This window comes from Sphaeramia orbicularis, chromosome 15 (genome assembly GCF_902148855.1).
Source record: "Sphaeramia orbicularis chromosome 15, fSphaOr1.1, whole genome shotgun sequence".
Taxonomy (NCBI): Eukaryota; Metazoa; Chordata; class Actinopteri; order Kurtiformes; family Apogonidae; genus Sphaeramia; species Sphaeramia orbicularis.
Window position 1 is genome coordinate 17215993 of NC_043971.1, and position 17141 is coordinate 17233133.

The following is a 17141-nucleotide window of genomic DNA, read 5'->3' on the forward strand; positions in this document are numbered from 1 at the left end:
GAAGTCTTGATGTTATATGTGCAAATGTCGTGACGTAACTAGTTATAAAACATAAAAAATTAAGCAGGAATTAAAACAGGTTGTAGAAATCCACTCGATTTTTGCCGGAATGAATATAAAGATAGCTGTGCAGCACCTGGAGGGTTCAAATTCAAACTTTTTGAACTACAGTGATCCCTTATTTTTCGCGGTTAATGGGGACCGGCGCCCCCCGCGAAAATCGAAAATCCGCAAACTGGAGCCGGAGCCCCCCGAGCCTATCCTAGACCTAGGTACATGTATGTATGTATCTATAAATAGTATATAAGTACTGCAAATGTAATAATTATGAAATAAATGAGATATATATAAAAGAAAACAATGATTAGTACATGTATACATGCATATATATATAGATCGTATACATGTACATGTACGTACTGTAAAACATCTGAAAGAATGTAGAAAGTAAACAAAACACACACACACGTGCATACGTACTAACAGCTGATATGTACTCTCTCCTCTCTTCATTCGTGACGCTTATCCATCGTATACGTACACACGAACACACGCACATCTACTCCCAGCTCTCTTTTCCTCTCATACACACAAGAAACGAATCAGTTCTCTCTCTCTCTCTGTCTCTCTCTCTCTCTCTCTCTCTCTCTTTGGTCTCGAGCATCAACACACACAAACACACGTACATGGGCATGCATGAACTGACATTTCTACATTTTCTCTCTCTCTCTCTCTCTCGCTCGGGGTAAGCGGTTGCTGGGCTGTCTGCGTTTCTCGTGTTGCTTACAGGAGGCTGTGAGTCATCGTTTGACGTTTCGCTGGCAGCTGCGGCCTCTCGTCTACTGTGGGGTGGATTTTCGCGGAATTTCCGCGATTTTTTCGTGATTTTTTTATTTTGTGATGAATATTTCTGAAAAATCCGCGAATAACTAAAACCGCGGAACTTAAAGCGTGAATTGGCAAGGGATCACTGTATTATGGTCCAAATACACAAACAAATGTATGTAAAGTGGGTTTAGCCAAATATGACCCCTTTAAGGTAAATGATGCTAAAGCTACACACTGTAGTTTACTGACTGGAATTATTCCTAAAAGCTCAATCCTCTGAGATTCATGTCATTTCAAGAAAAAAGATTGTTGCTATCAAATTGCAGCTCCACAAATGTCTCCTTCTGATACGGAGTGTGGGTTGTCCTTTTCTTGTGCTGTTACAGAAAAAAAAAAAAAAAAACTTCCAACCTGCTAAAGCTTTTTGTCTTTGACTTGCCTCAGGGAGGGAGAGAAAAAGATTTTGAGAGAGACAACTGAGAGGTGAAAAACAGGAGCAAAGCCTTAAGAGAAAAAGTGAAGGTGATGAAGGAGGAAAATGGAGAGCAACGCAGGGGGAAAAAGAGACCGGAGCAGACGGAGATGTGTGGAAGTCCAGGAGAACACACACATATATACACACACACACACACACACACACACTGTACCAATTTCCCCACAGCTCTGGAGTGAAGCTTTAGTGGCTGCTACATTAGCCTTGTTAGATATGCAAAGCGGGCCAATTAGCAGCACAGTGTGCAGGAAGTGACACGTTCCACCTGAAGAAGCCCAGAAACAACGGCAGTGTTCAGGACCCAGCAATAAATCATGCCTCTTCCAATCTGTGTGCTGCTGCTTTGGACACAAAAATGTCACACACCTGAATTATAGGCTCATTAGGTATAGGCTAAAAATAAACATCCGTACATCGAAGCTCACTTGAATGTTGAGAAGAATGTAATTTCGTCTCTCTCTCCGATGTGGTATCAATCTTTGCTTGAATCCGTTGCACCGTTTTCTCACCAGTATATTGCTGTGAAATCTGTCGCAAACAAATAAGACAAACAGCTGCGGTGATGTTTTCCATCTGATATGTTTCCAAAGTGTCAGACCGTTTCCTGTGAGTGGAATTCCTCCTGGCAGATGAATGTGGATTTTGCTCTAAAGTATGAAAAAAGAAAACGTTTCAAGGACAGGTTTTTCATCAGAATAGACTGAAGGAGTGAGGATGGTTTTTTTTTGGTTTTTTTTGTCTCTAACACAGAGCTGCCCACAGGTTGGCTTTTATTGGATTCACTTCGTAGACAATACAAACAATAACAACAACAGCTCTCTTTTAGATCCACCACTACCTCTGAAACAACTTTGCTTTCTGGCGCTGAGGTCTACGCTGTGATTTTTACAACGCTTTTCGGATTGTCTTAAACTTCTGCACGAAATAGAAGCAACCTGAAGGCCTTTACATACAGAGGATAAGATGGATAAACGACAGAAAAATGCAAAATACACGTCTGTGATCAATTTACGTCGAAATTATTGTGAACGGTGGAGATGCAAATTTGCGGCTCCTGACAGGTTTTTCATCAGAATAGACTGAAGGAGTGAGGATGTTTTTGTTTTGTTTTGTTTTTTTTGGCTCTAACACAGAGCTGCCCACAGGTTGGCTTTTATTGGATTCACTTCGTAGACGATACAAACAATAACAACAACAGCTCTCTTTTAGATCCACCACTACCTCTGAAACAGCTTCGCTTGTCTGGCGCTGAGGTCTACGCTGTGATTTTTACAACGCTTTTCGGATTGTCTTAAACTTCTGCACGAAATAGAAGCAACCTGAAGGCCTTTACATACAGAGGATAAGATGGATAAACGACAGAAAAATGCAAAATACACGTCTGTGATCAATTTACGTCGAAATCATTCCGAACGGTGGAGATGCAAATTTGCCGCTCCTGCAACGCTTGTTCCATAGAAGGTCTGAACAGATTCATGGCAGCTCATTCTTCAGAAAAAATGATTTACTCAGCACCCTCTTGAGCTCTCATACAAAGCCTGTTAGCTTCCTCCAGCATCTGTTACTGTGGATATTCTGTGTAGAGTCCGTTTCAGAAGCAATAGAGGATTTAATCATAGAAAATGCTACTGATTATGTTTTATCCATTGTAGACAATAATAGACTGTCACATGTCTTAACTTTTGTATAGCAACTGTTTTATTCCAAGAAACTAGACAATTCAACCTTTCTTTTGTGTTGTTTACTGGAAAATGCTTCAACCCCGAAACCTCAGACTCTATAAATTGAAAAAAAAAAAAATTGATAAAACACTTTTCACTGTCACACTATTGTCTGTGTGACTGCAAAGACTTATAATAAAACTCTCAGAAGACAGTTTTTCTCAAGTAGGTGGTTGTGTTGTTGTTAAAGTGCGAAAATATAGCCATATTTTATGTTTCATGCATTTTTCATCTTTATTGCGTACTTTGAAGAAGTAAAAACAGTAATGAAATGCAATAAGAAATATTAACTTGATGTAATTAAAGGGTCAATATGTAGTGTTTGTGTTTGATGACATAAAGTTTGTGTTGGAATCTGTGTTGTACTCTACATTTAACCTTTCTTTAGTAATTTGTCACCATTTAATATAATATTATCGTCAGCATTTAGCATTTTTCAGTGAAAACAGGTGTTTTCTTATATTTAACCCTTTAAACCCTGAACCACTAAATCAATGACAAAAAATTCCAGTTCTTTGAAACTGGAGCCTTTATTGGTCCTTCTGAACAACCAAAAAAAAAACTTTTTTCAAATATTAATTTCCATGTATGAGTTTCAATTTTGTATCATATTTGATACATCGGGTCTCAATGCTCAAATATTATTATTTTTGAACAAACAAAAACATAATTTAACACAAACATGTCTAACAAATTGGTAATTCCTTTTCACAATTGGCAAAGTTCTGCCTCTTTCCTCATTAATGCCATTCTTGTAGTGTCACTTGAAAGGCCTCTGGTGGATTATCTGTGTAGTGCATGTATCTAATTGTATACATCAGGTTTTTCAAGAAAAAAAATCACACTGATCATGTAGAGGGCTTCAAAACTCATGTATCAGATATGATACGTTTGGTGTTATAGCGTTTATCAACTGATCATAGAGATGCTCAAAATTTTAGCGCAAAAGCCATTATATCAGATGTTATTATATCAAAACAGAGAAAACTGAAGAAAAAGTGACTTTTACCGCAAAATATGTCAGTAACTCAACATTACAAACCAGTGTCTTCAACCACTGTCACTTGTCAAATTACATGGATTTTATTAATAAATACATTTTAAAGAAGATGACAGTGTTTCCACCTTCAGTACAGTGCCTCTGAACATCTGAATAAGACAAAGTAGATGTTGCTTAAAGGCTGAAATACTTTCTTTTACCCAAATTACTGAAATTTATTGATAGGATTAGTGGTTCAAAACTTATTCAGCATTTCATGTCTGATTAGGTCTGCGAAGGAGCAACAAACATTTGTAAAATTAGCTTAACTCTCACAAGACTCCAACATAAATTACACATTCTTTAATACATGAGCACACACAAATTCTCCATATTGAACATTTAAAATAGTTATATTTCTTACAAGAGTAACCATAAATCTGTGTAGAGCTCCTCTGACACTCAGGCTGTTTGGTGATGCTCTTCCACATTTCCTTCAGTTCTGCAAATCTATGTTTTTTTGTCCAGTTTTATATCATATTTAGAGGTTCACAACTATCACTGTGACATTCTGCAAGTCACTCAGCCTCTTTGTGAAGTGTAATTATAAAAACAAGTAATTAGAAAATATACATTTAGGTTTGTAGTATTAACCTCTGCAATTTCATAATGCTTTTTGGGGTTGTTATGCACAGTTGACACATGCAATGTCAAAAATTTGGAAACGCCTAATCTTTTATCGTCTTTGAAAGACACATACATGTTAATATAATTCATAGAAAACAAACCACTTAATTTAAAGATATGGACATTTCTTTATGACATATATTGGTATTACAGTTTTATACACTCTCTCTGGCATCTGGACTCTTAGTTTCTCCAAACATTCAGATGAAATACTTTTTTATGCCTCTTGTAAAACTTGTTAAAGCTGTTCTTGGCTACTTTGACATTTCTCTCTGACCTTGTTATCGAGTTCAGCCCAGAGTAGTTCATTAGGATTTAGGTCAGGTGACTGGGCAGGCTGTTTCATGAAAGATAACACTCTTAGCTGAGAATTTTCCCCCTGAATTACACTTCCAGAGCTTGAACATATGTTGCATGGTGAAGTTTGTTTAAGTATCGAATGGTATATACAGGGTGTCCCAAAAAAACTGACATCATTTCATCACCTAATAATTTGTTTAAAATTTGTTTGCTCGTTTTACTCAAAAAAGTGCAATCATTTTTATTGCTCTACTTTCAGGAATAGACATGCCGTTTACTGCAACAGAAAAGGTGTTCTGTGTATTGAAGTACGCCCAAACTCAGTCAAATGTGAATGTGCAATGTGAATTTGTTAGAAAATTTCATAAACAAGCACCAACAGGAAAGCAGATTTGGACTTGGCATGAGAAGTTTCAAGAGGAAGACTGTTTGTATTGGAAAAAAGGAACTCCACTACCAACTTTATAAAATTACCATCCCCCAGAATTTTCCGTTTGAAATTTGTGGAATAAAACATTTTATGTTCAAAATAAATCTTACCAAGTATTACTTCTCCTGACCATATAGTCCAGTGTTTTTCAACCCCTTGGGGTCGGGACATCACATGGGGTCACCTGGAATTCAAATAGGGTCACCTGAAATTTCTAGTAATTGGTTTAAAAAAAAAAAAAAAAAGAAACTTATTAATAAAAAATATTTGGTGAGTTGGCAGAGACAATCACAATACATAACAGACATGACAAACTGTGAAGCTGAAACTGAAGCACTGTGGTTCTGTTTATCTGTCAAATGTTCATTGTGGTCAGTTTCAGATGCTGCAGCTCTTTCATAATTCATAGTTTGAATTGTTGTTTGTTCAGTATTAATTGTCAGCCTTATAAATCCTGACTGTACATATCCTGAACAAAGAAAATAAAACTCTCCCTTTGTGCAGTAATCTACACCTGGCTTTTCTGCCTCCGTCCACAATAATATACATTATATAGACTAAATGTCGTCTAAACTTAACATTTATTTGCAACATAAAAGCAAATCAGCAAATTATTACACAATCAAAAACAAATTAATTTTAGCAAAAAAAAAAAGTCTCCATTTTGAATGTGTGAGGTGGCCAGAAATTTGTGATGTTAAAATGGGGTCATGAGACAAAAAAGGTCGGGAACCACTGATGTAGTCACTCTGATATGGACACCATAAATGATGTCATTTTTTTGGGACATCCTGTATATACTATCCTGTATCAATACTGAACCATCAACCATGAACTTTTCTTCAATGTTTTTCACAAATCACTGCACTAAATCATGTCTCCAGGATGTTTAACCAGCATGTTCCCTAAACCCATGAAGAACATCACATTTCTACCAAGGTTATTATCGTTAACGAAAACTAACGAAATGACGAAAACTAGAATTGTAAAAACATTTTCATTAACTGAAATAAATAAAAACTATAACTAAAAGAAAAAAATGATAACTGAAACTGTATTGTGTGTTTACAAAACTAACTAAAACGGATACAAATTATGGATAAAATTCCCTTTGTTTTCGTCTTTGTTAATGTCGGATTGATACAAAATCGATTTATTTCCCTCAAGCAATTTTAGCTGCTGGCACCTTATGATATTTAACGGTCCGTCACTTGTCGTTTAGAGTTGTCTTCTCATCCCCACTCTACCTGGAAACATGGAGATTAAAGTTGAGAGAAAGCAGCAGAGTCCTGTCTGGGATTTATTTGAATATGACGGCGAAGAAGGGAAAAGATAGAAAAAGACTGAAACTAAATTAAAACTAAGCATTTAGAAAATAACGAAAACTAATAAAAACTAGCAAACCTGCTCTAAAAATTAATTAAAACTAACTGAATTAGAGAAAAAAACAAACTAAAATTAAATAAAACCAAACTATAATGAAAAATCCAAAAATCTGATCATCTTGAGCTCTACATGTATTTAATCTGAAATCTATTGCTATTGCCTAATTTAACAGTTTGATGAAAATTAAGCTTTTGTACTAATATCTGTACTATATTATGTTTGTTGCATATAAACAAAGGTACAAGATCAAGATGGAGAAATGACACAAAAATGCAAAATACATGTCTGTGAACATTTTACATCAAAATTATTCATACCGGTTTGAATGCAAATTTGCGGCTCCTGCAACACTTGTCGAGTAGAAGGTCTGAACAGATTCATGGCGGCTCATTCTTCAGAAAAATGATGGACTCAGCATCCTCTTGAGCTCTCATACAAAGCCTGTTAGCTTCCTCCAGCATCTGTTCCTGTGGATATTCTATGTAGAGAAGCAACACAGGATTTGATAAGGGAAAATACTACTGATTGTTATGTTTTTTCCCATCTTAGACAAAAATAGAATAGAATGCTTATATTAGCATCTGTTTTGTTGCGCTAAGAAACCAGACAATTCAACCTTTCGAGGGTATTGTTGACTGAAAGGAGCTTCAACCCTGAAACCTCAGAGTGAAAGTGACTATAAATTGTGCTAACACTTTTCAGTGTCACTCCATACATGCATCTCTGAAAATCAATAAAAGACTGTTTCTCACCATTGACATGCACTATACCATCTTCTCAGTCCTAAAATGGAAGCTCTTCATGTCCTCACCTTGTGTCTTTGTCCCTCCCACCCAAAATACAAATGAAGGAGTGGAGTTGAGGACCTGAAGAGAGAGGAACTAAGGCAACAGGCGTTTGATAAAATGAGACATATCCCTACTTTTATGGTGTATGATGAGTGTAACAGCTGCATAATCTGTCCGGTACTTAGCAGCAGTTTATGCTCTATTTATGATCTATCAACTTTTGGCTTATAATTCAATGTACAGATGGCATAATGTGTCAGTAAGTGATGTAGGCACACTGTAAAAAAAATCCTGTTGTTTTTACGGAAAAAAACTGGCAGCTGTGGTTACCAGAACAATACTGTAAAAAAACACATCCAACTGTAAACATATTTACAGAGTAACATGTAGATTTAACATTTTAAACATGTAGATTTAACACTGGATTTAAATGGTAAATGGACTGCACTTATTTAGCACATTTTCTACACCTTCATGGTGTCCAAAGCACTTTCCGAAGCCACCAGATCCAACTGGAAACAATTTAAGGTTCAGTGTCTTCCATAGACATATGGACAGTTGGAGCCAGGATTCAAACCACCAACCCTTTGGTTATTGGACGAGCTGCTCTACCAACTCTGCCAGCCCATTAATTTACAAATTTAAAATGTTACATTGTTAAATGTTTACTTTTATATAACTTTTTTATTAAAAAAAAAAAAAAAAAGCAAATACTCCATTATTTCAACAATAAAACAATCGAAATACATAATTTCTACATACAAATCTGGTTTTGTTCACATACTCTTCCTGTAAGAACTACAGCTATATTTGATTTAATCGTTAACACAAAAATCTATTCAAATAAACAACTTTCCATTGTATTGTCACTTACAGTTTTTTAATGTTGCAATTTTACAACTTTTTGGTATTAATTCTACAGTCATTTTTTACAGTGCAAGTCATACTTTTTTGTCGCTATCATATTAAATAATAAGTTAACAATAAGTTTTCAGTACTTTTGATTTTGCCTTGATATACTATATAAAGAAATGTTTACTATACCCATGTTTGGTATCTTTTTTTTCAGCACAACTTCATCTATCTCATCTGTCTATTATTTTTTTCACTTTAACACAACACAACAGGCCAGAAAACACAAAAAAGTATAAAATCCGATTTGAAAAATGTATATAATTTATTGCATAAATAACACAAAGATGCTTAATGAACCTTTTAAAAGACTTTAAAAGTGAGTATCGGTTCCAAATATTAGGTATACAAAATCAAAATTGTAATAAATTAAAACTACACTCAAAAATTTGACATAAAAACATATCTTTACATAGGGTTTGTTCCCCTAAAAATGCGGTCATCAAACACAGTTGTCATGATAATTAGAATTTAAACGGTAATACTAACCGTCTGCAATTTTATCGCGGTTTATCGTTACACCGGTAATCATTACCTCCCTATGCAGTCCTCAGTCATAGCTCCTCCACTCAGCCTCCTCCATCCACAGTGTACATTTTAGGGAACTTAGACATCTCCTTCAAGATGCCGCTCTGAGATCGATTTTCAGGTTACAGTTGAGGATTAAAGAGTCTAAGAGCTAAATAATAGGCAATGGAGACAAATTGCCATTTACTCTCACGTCTACCGGCAATTTGGAGCGACCAGTTAACCTATTACAGTGTAAACTCCACACAGAAAGGTTCCAGCTGGATCCACTCCAGGACCTTCTTGCTGTGAGGTAATAGTGCAGACCCTGATTTGGAAAATAATCACACAAAAACAGACCTCATCTTTGGTTGTGTACGGTATCAGTGAAGCGTCCACCTGTGTTACTGTTGTAGTTACCCAACAACAACAGCTTGTATGTCTTTTTTTCTAGTGTCCAGATTTTCTAATGTCAGCAGATTGTCTCATTCTTGCTGTTTCGTGTTCCTTTTCTGTTTTTCAGGTGCTGGTTTGGCACACCCGCACAGAGAAACCACACCTTGCAAATGAGCCCAAACATCGGAAGGACACTGTGGTCATTGAGGTCTGAGAGGAAGAAAGAGAGCAAAGAGCAGCAGGGGATTATAAAAAAAAAAAAAAAAATTAAAAAAAAAAAAAAAAACAGAAACTGATTGTGGCTGCCCATCATCTTCTGGCTGGGACTCATGACAGCACCCTGCTTTCCCTCCTTATCAGGTTAATACAATCTGTTCATGGCGGACAGAGACTCCGAGGAGTTGCATGACTCAAGACTTCTGGCTGTCTGTCAAAATGTGCTTTGTGAGAACTGGACGGAACTGACTATTATTCAATCTGGGACTCATCATTTCCTCCATCCATGACTTGTTGATGTGAAAAACTAAAGTGTAATTGTAAAAATTGTCAATCAAAAGTGCCACGTGAATCATTTTTAATCATTCGTACATTGCACATTGGTTACTTCATAATACATCTTTGCTAAATTAACATTGGTAGCATTGGATTGCAAAACCAGGTTTGTCATCCAGACTAGTAGTGAGTGTCTTATGAGCTGTACTGTGATTTCTAGTATTCCTCAAAATGACTGAAAACTAAGACTTATTTGCTTTGCTTTCCAAGAGTTAAAGTACTTCAGCCACTTTTTGGTTATGTAGGTAAAGTCCAGCATTACGTCAGGATGTGGTTATCTTGGTTTAGCATTAAGACAGTCGTCAGTTTAAAAGGGTCATTTGTAATTTTGAGATTTTATCGCTCACTGACAAAATTCTGAAGCTTGTTGTTTACATTATGTCGATTATATAATTATCTATCATCTTAAAACTAAAACACCTATCGCCTATGGTCTACATCAGAGCTCGCTTATCCAAGATTCTAGCAAGAAAACAGCTACAGTAAAATCAACTATTTGGATTTTTTTTTTTTTCTTTACAGTTTTTTTTTTGTCAATAACTGAGCTAAAGATCTGTTTTGACCTGATCAAATAATGTCAGAACTGTTCAGAATGTCCACCAAAGCATGAATACATTTGGATATACTGTATAAATGATACTTTCATATAGAAATATTATAATACCAACATAAAATTAACCCAATACATTTCCATTACCTTCAACTTGATCTTATTTTAAAGACACAAAAAGACTTATTCTCAATTTTTTCTGTGTTAGGGATGTCAGACCTCTGATTTTTCTAACAATCAAGCATTAGCCTTAACCTCAAAGACCTAAACAACCCCAAGAATCTACTGATCTAAGATGTTTCTTTTAAACCACTATTCCTGTCAATATATTTTAATAATTCTGTTTAAATGCAGTTTCTCAGCAGCATCTGATATGAATATGACTCACTTGAACGTTAAGAGGCTCCACATGGAAACAGATATTTTGTTCAACTTTGATTTTTTTTTTTAGTAAAACCCATGTAGTTTAACAAACAACACTGGTTGTAGACACTTATTTTTTTATGTTAAGTCACCTTTTCTGAAGTTTTCTCTGTTTTAATATAATAACCTTTGAATTGACTTTGAACTTTTATGAACATCTACATCAGGGGTGTCAAACTCATTTTAGTTCAGGTGCCACATTAAGCCATTGATCTGAAGTGAGCTGGACCAGTGAATAGTAACATAATATATAAATAATGTCAACTCCAAACTTTCTTCTATGTTTTAGAGCCAAAAAAGTAAAATTATGTGATGAAAATGTTTACATCTACCAACTATCCTTTAAAACAATGTTAATAACACGAACAAACTAAAATTTCTTAAGAAAATTAAGTGCAATTTTAACAATATTATGTCTCAGTTTATCATTTAAACATGTAAATTACAACTTACAGATCACAGTGGATCAACAAATACACAAAAGATTTAATAACAGGCAGAATATTGTCAAAATTACACTTCAGACATTTTAAAATGTTTATATTTGTTGAGGTTATTCGTGTTTTTGTGAAATGTTAGTTTGTTTTAGTGTAAATACAGTAAAATGACATGAAAATGTTTACATTTACAAAGAGAAAAATTTGCAGTTGTGAGTATTTATGGGTTATTATGATAGTATTTTACTGATCCGACCCACTTGAGATTAAATTGGTCTGTATGTGGAACCTGAACTAAAATGATTAATATCTTCAATGTAATTTTTGCATTTCACAAATTCATCCCAGGGGCCAGACTGGACCCTTTGGCGGGCCAGATTTGGCCTCCGGGCCACATGTTTGACACCTGTGATCTACATGATCAGTAAATAAGTATATGAAAAAACCTGATTTTTACTAAAAAAAATGCAAATTGCAGAGGATAATGTTATCAAAAAAATGGTGACAAATTATTTAGGAAAGGTTAGATGCAGCGGAAAATTCATTTGGAAGTTTACAGTTAAATTACAAAGAGCTGAGAATCCTTATTAATTTACAGACGGATAATGCTAAGCTAAGCTAACCACATCCTGACTGTAGCTGTTTTTTTTTTTTTTTAATAATGAACATAATTTCAGTCTCACTCTTGAAAAGAAAGCAATAACATCTGATCTAATTAAAATCCATATGTGATGAAACACCTCTTTTACTGTGACAGTGTGTTGAGAGGTAACCTTATTCATTATCATCTTCCTAAAACTGTACGTACTTTGAAACTGTTCCTCTTCACCTCTTGCTGTCGCTCACTTGGAAATCAGAGACCAGCAGGAGCTTTTGTCTTCTTTGTTGAAACCGATCACATTACTGCTGCAAGAGTTAATGCGGTAATGATTTATGGATGCCTAAATGCTATGTAATTCCCCTTCAAATCACCCTGGACTCATCATATATAATGAACTGGAGCGACCTTTGCCATCCACTCGCGCCGCAAATATGTGATTGGGTTTGAAATCAGCCCATGTGAAGGAACCGGTAACATCTCTCCTGACAAGCTGCCATCAATAATGTAGAGTCTGTGGGCTAGCAACAAAGAAAACTTGCCTCACAAGGAAATGCACCTGCCAGCAGAGGAATGAAAGGAGTGAATGGAGCAGACAGCACATAAACAGCACATCAGTTAGGCTGCTAGTTTCACAACACAAATGTATAAAGAGCCATTTTCTTCTTTGTGCTACTGTGGTATTGTTCTGAAAAACTGAAAGTTACATGGGTATGAACATGTGTTGGTGTAAGACACGAAAAAAAAAAAAAGAAAAAAACAAAAAAAACAAACAAACCAGGATTAAATCCAGGATTCAACAGCCTTTATTCCAAATGACCCTCTTTGTAAAGAATCAAACAGAGAAAATGAGCAAAACAAATCAATTCCAAAAAAAGAGATAAAACAGTACTTTTACAGTTAATAAAAGAGTCATCGGACAAAGACGAACACAGAGAAGAAACGAAAAATCCTGCCTATTTATGATTTTAATGCATGGAAACCACTGTTTTTCTCTGTACTAGGCACCAGAATATGTAAACACATTGGAAATAAACCTGGAGGACATTAGATCTATTGATGTCTACATGTGTATAAGGGAGTGCTACAGTTATTGCATGGCAGAGGGACCCTGTGCATATGGACTTGAATCTCTGCATCAGCGCTCGGCAGTGTGATTGTAGCTTCATCTGTGTGTGTCTTGTTCGTTTCCAATGTTACTCCACTGTTCTTAACCCCCCCACCCCCCACCCCTACCCCTCCCCTCTCCGAGAAATGAACAAGGGTTGGACAGTGATGAAGGAACCCATCAAGTGTTTTCATTCAGGCTCCTTTTGCTTGCTAGCACATCCGTGTCCAATCCTGTTCCCCTTCACCACCCCTGTCCTGCGAGTCTAGCCCTCCGATTGGTCGTCCAGGTTTATTTGCCTCAGTCTAACTGTGCTTCTTGTACTGCACACAACAAAACACCACAATAAAGATGGCGAATGGCAGAACATATGGTTATAGCGTCATATATTTAGGGAGCGGAACATTTTTTCGGTGTCACGTCGGTTCAGGACTTAAAAGACCTTAAAGAGGATTTCCTGCTCGGCTTTTGATTTGAGGTGAGCAGGCATTATCTCTGCTGTTCTTCTACAACGATCTGAGACACAAAACCACAACACAGCGGGACATACAGTACGGGCTCTGCTATTTAAAGTGCAGTAAGACAAACTGCTGTGATTCCAGCGGTGCCTCCGGGAGCTCGGGCAAATTGGCTCATTTCAATAACAAGGAATGTCTAAAATGGGTCGCAGCCCAGTTTCCACCGAACCCAGCTCGTTTGGTGTTAAAGCACTTCAAAAGCTCACAGCACGGCTATCAAAGACACTCAGGGGACCCAGGGCCGCCCAGCAATTACTGAGACTTAAAGGAAATCCTTGACATTTGGAGTTTTGGGTTGCTTTTAAACCAGCGAAGAAAGCAGTGCCACAGCCAGTGTAGTGTATACCAGTAGTTCTCAACCTTTTGATTCGTAACCAAAAGATTTCTTCTTGCTACAAGGCCTGAAAAATTAATCAAGTTTGTAGGGTTACTGAAGGGTTCAACAAACTCTGAGCCCATTTTAAGACCAGTATGAATGCAATTTAAGGTCTGTTTCATCTCTAGTTGTACTGGGACCAGACCTTGGTGAATACTGAACGATGGAGTTTGTTGGCGTTTCTTTGTGTTCGACTTCTCATGCGACTCCAATGCCCTTATACCCAAAGCTCCTAATTTGACCATTTTCTTGTGAAATGTACGACAGATTTTATATTTATTTTCAGCAGCTTCAGCCAAATGCTACATTCAATTTCTAAAACCTGTCAAAAGTAATTATATAAGGTATTTCAAAGCCTAAAATTCATATTATTGGATGTTACGCTTAAAAACCTTCAGATGTTTGACCATGACTTATCTTTTTAACCTCTGATATTTAGTACAATGGATTCTTAAATGTTAACAAAATAAATACAAATTGATATTTCCAGTCAAGATTACTAGCTACATGAGTAATCTTAAGGACAGCTGTAAGTCTGTGGTCGTTGCACCTACAGACAGGTGACGAACTCAAGTTAAACCTGATGGAAGTGGTCCTTTCAGAATGGGAATAGTTCCATTCACTATTATACTATGCTATGGTCTTCAGTCAACAAGTCTCAACCAAACATAACAGCTATGGGAGTTGAATACTGATGTCTTAAACAGTGCTACCCACTTCCAACATTAAAACACCGAATGGGAGTCTATCCATTATCGAGTACGTAGATACTACCACCTTACTACAACACTTTACATTGATTTTTCCTTTAATTTGTCAATTATCTTAAGACCAGTATGAATGCAATTTAAGGTCTGTTTCATCTCTAGTTGTACTGGGGCCAGACCTTGGTGAATACAGAACAATGGAGTTTGTTGGCGTTTCTTTGTGTTTGACTTCTCATGCGACTCCAATGCCCTTATACCCAAAGCTCCTAATTTGACCATTTTCTTGTGAAATGTACGACAGATTTTATATTTATTTTCAGCAGCTTCAGCCAAATGCTACATTCAATTTCTAAAACCTGTCAAAAATAATTATATAAGGTATTTCAAAGCCTAAAATTCATGTTATTGGATTTTACGCTTTAAAACCTTCAGACTTTTGACCATGACTTATCTTTTTAACCTCTGATATTTAGTACAATGGATTCTTAGATGTGAACAAAGTACATACAAATTGATATTTCCAGTCAAGATTACTAGCTACATGAGTAATCTTAAGGACAGCTGTAAATCTGTGGTCGTTGCACCTACAGACAAGTGACGAACTCAAGTTAAAACCTGATGGAAGTAGAATGGTAATAGTTCCATTCACTATTATACTATGCTATGGTCTTCAGTCAACAAGTCTCAACCCCACACGACAGCTATGGGAGTTGAATACTGATGTTGTAGACAGTGCTACCCACTTTCCACATTAAAACACCAAATGGGAGTCTATCCATTATCGAGTATGTAGATACTATCTCCTTACTACACTTTACATTGATTTTTCCTTTAATTTGTCAATTATCTACACCAGGACTTAGCCTAAAAACTACTCAATACTTTTAATTTGTGCTCTTGAGATGAAGGCAGTGTACATATTTTACCCTGGTATCTTAAGCTAGCAAGCACGTGAATAGCTTAGTTTGACATAAATATTAAAAACAGAGGGAAACAGTTAGCATATCTCTTCCGATACCATCTAAAGTCAACATTTATTAAAAAAGTATACCCTGTATTTAATATGACATTGAAATATAGAATTGTAAAACACAAATATAAACACAACACATCCTAAAATCATCATCCTCAAAGATGTGGAAAGGCATTTTTTTAGTCATTGGACAGAGCTAGGCTAGCTGTTTCCATCTGCTAGCAGTCTGTACACTATGCTAGGCTAATAGCGGTAGGCCTATAGCTAGCTAAAAGACACATTAGTGGTATCAGACGTCTCAGCTAATGCTTTCTACTCAAGAAAGTCAATTAGCTGAGATCTATAATATTAAATTATTGCTTATTAGAATAATGTTTGTATTGACCGTTGATAGAAAGTCCTGGGAATAACTGATGCACTCTCTTGAGCATCAGGGCCTCACAAATATGAAAACAGCTCATTTTTGCATCTAAATTGTCTTTCCTATTTTGTTGCAGGACATGTAGACTTGAACAGTTCAACCAAGCAAGTTACGGCTTCTTTTTTTGATTATTTTGACTATTTTTAATCACTGAAGTGTTATGACTCTCTAGTTCTATATTTTAAAGTGAAGAAAATCTGAAAAATATAATCTTTGTAGCAGCATTATTGTTTGTTTTTCTTTTTTTTCGCTTGGTCTTCATCATCTTAAAAGCCCTCTGATTAATCTTGAGAGCGTTTACAGGTTTAGAACCACTGGTGTACAGCTTAAAATGTGTGATGATGCAAACACTGGCTGCAGAGGGGAAACTACTCAAATTAAAACATTATTCGACTTGAAACTCTTTTTAGATGTCGAGAAAACGGTCAAAACTCATGTCAGTGCAAAATAACATCTATAAGCAGCTTTGACAAAACCCATGTCAGTCGAATCCTATTAAGCAAATGCTTAACTCCACTGGACAACCTCATCTCTATGATTTTTTTTTCGCCCAGTGGTGTGTCACATGATGAAGAGAAATCAAAGTTGTTGAGAGTCAAAAGTGTTGAATCTCTCTTCTATGGCTCTGGAATAGGGGGAGGTTCACATCATATTCACATTAATACAGTACAGTACTGCTCAGACGATTATCTGCTACAAGGCTATGCTTGCCCTAGACAGAGGGGAGGAGGGGGAGGGGGAGGGGGACCATATACACAGCAGAAAGAGGAGGCGGTGGTGGTGGTGGGGACAGGGTAGCATAGACCAACCACAAGATAGCCATATCTACTGCAGTTATTAAAGGACTAATTCACTAACTACCATTTTGGTAATGATATAATAGTAACATTACTATAATAGCCTTAATGGTCCAGCAGCTTTCTTTCTTTTTTGTCTATTTATGCTGTTTTTGTCACATCAGACAACAACAACAACAAAAGGAAAACAAAAACTGAAAAAGACAGAACACAAGAGCTGCCAGTCTTTCTTTTTTTCCCACTCCAGTTCAGGC

The 17141-nt window shown here is 36.3% G+C and overlaps 1 protein-coding gene across 1 annotated transcript in view; it reads left to right on the forward strand.

Moving 5' to 3' along the window:
* b3gat2 (beta-1,3-glucuronyltransferase 2 (glucuronosyltransferase S)) overlaps positions 1 to 10448 on the forward strand; it is a 151450-nt gene extending 141002 nt beyond the window's left edge. Inside the window, exon 4 of the mRNA XM_030156667.1 lies at positions 9555 to 10448. Within this exon, the coding sequence (XP_030012527.1) occupies positions 9555 to 9641 (87 nt within the window). The 3' untranslated portion in view covers positions 9642 to 10448. The remainder of the gene's footprint in view (positions 1 to 9554) is intronic.
* The last annotated feature ends 6693 nt before the right edge of the window (positions 10449 to 17141 follow it).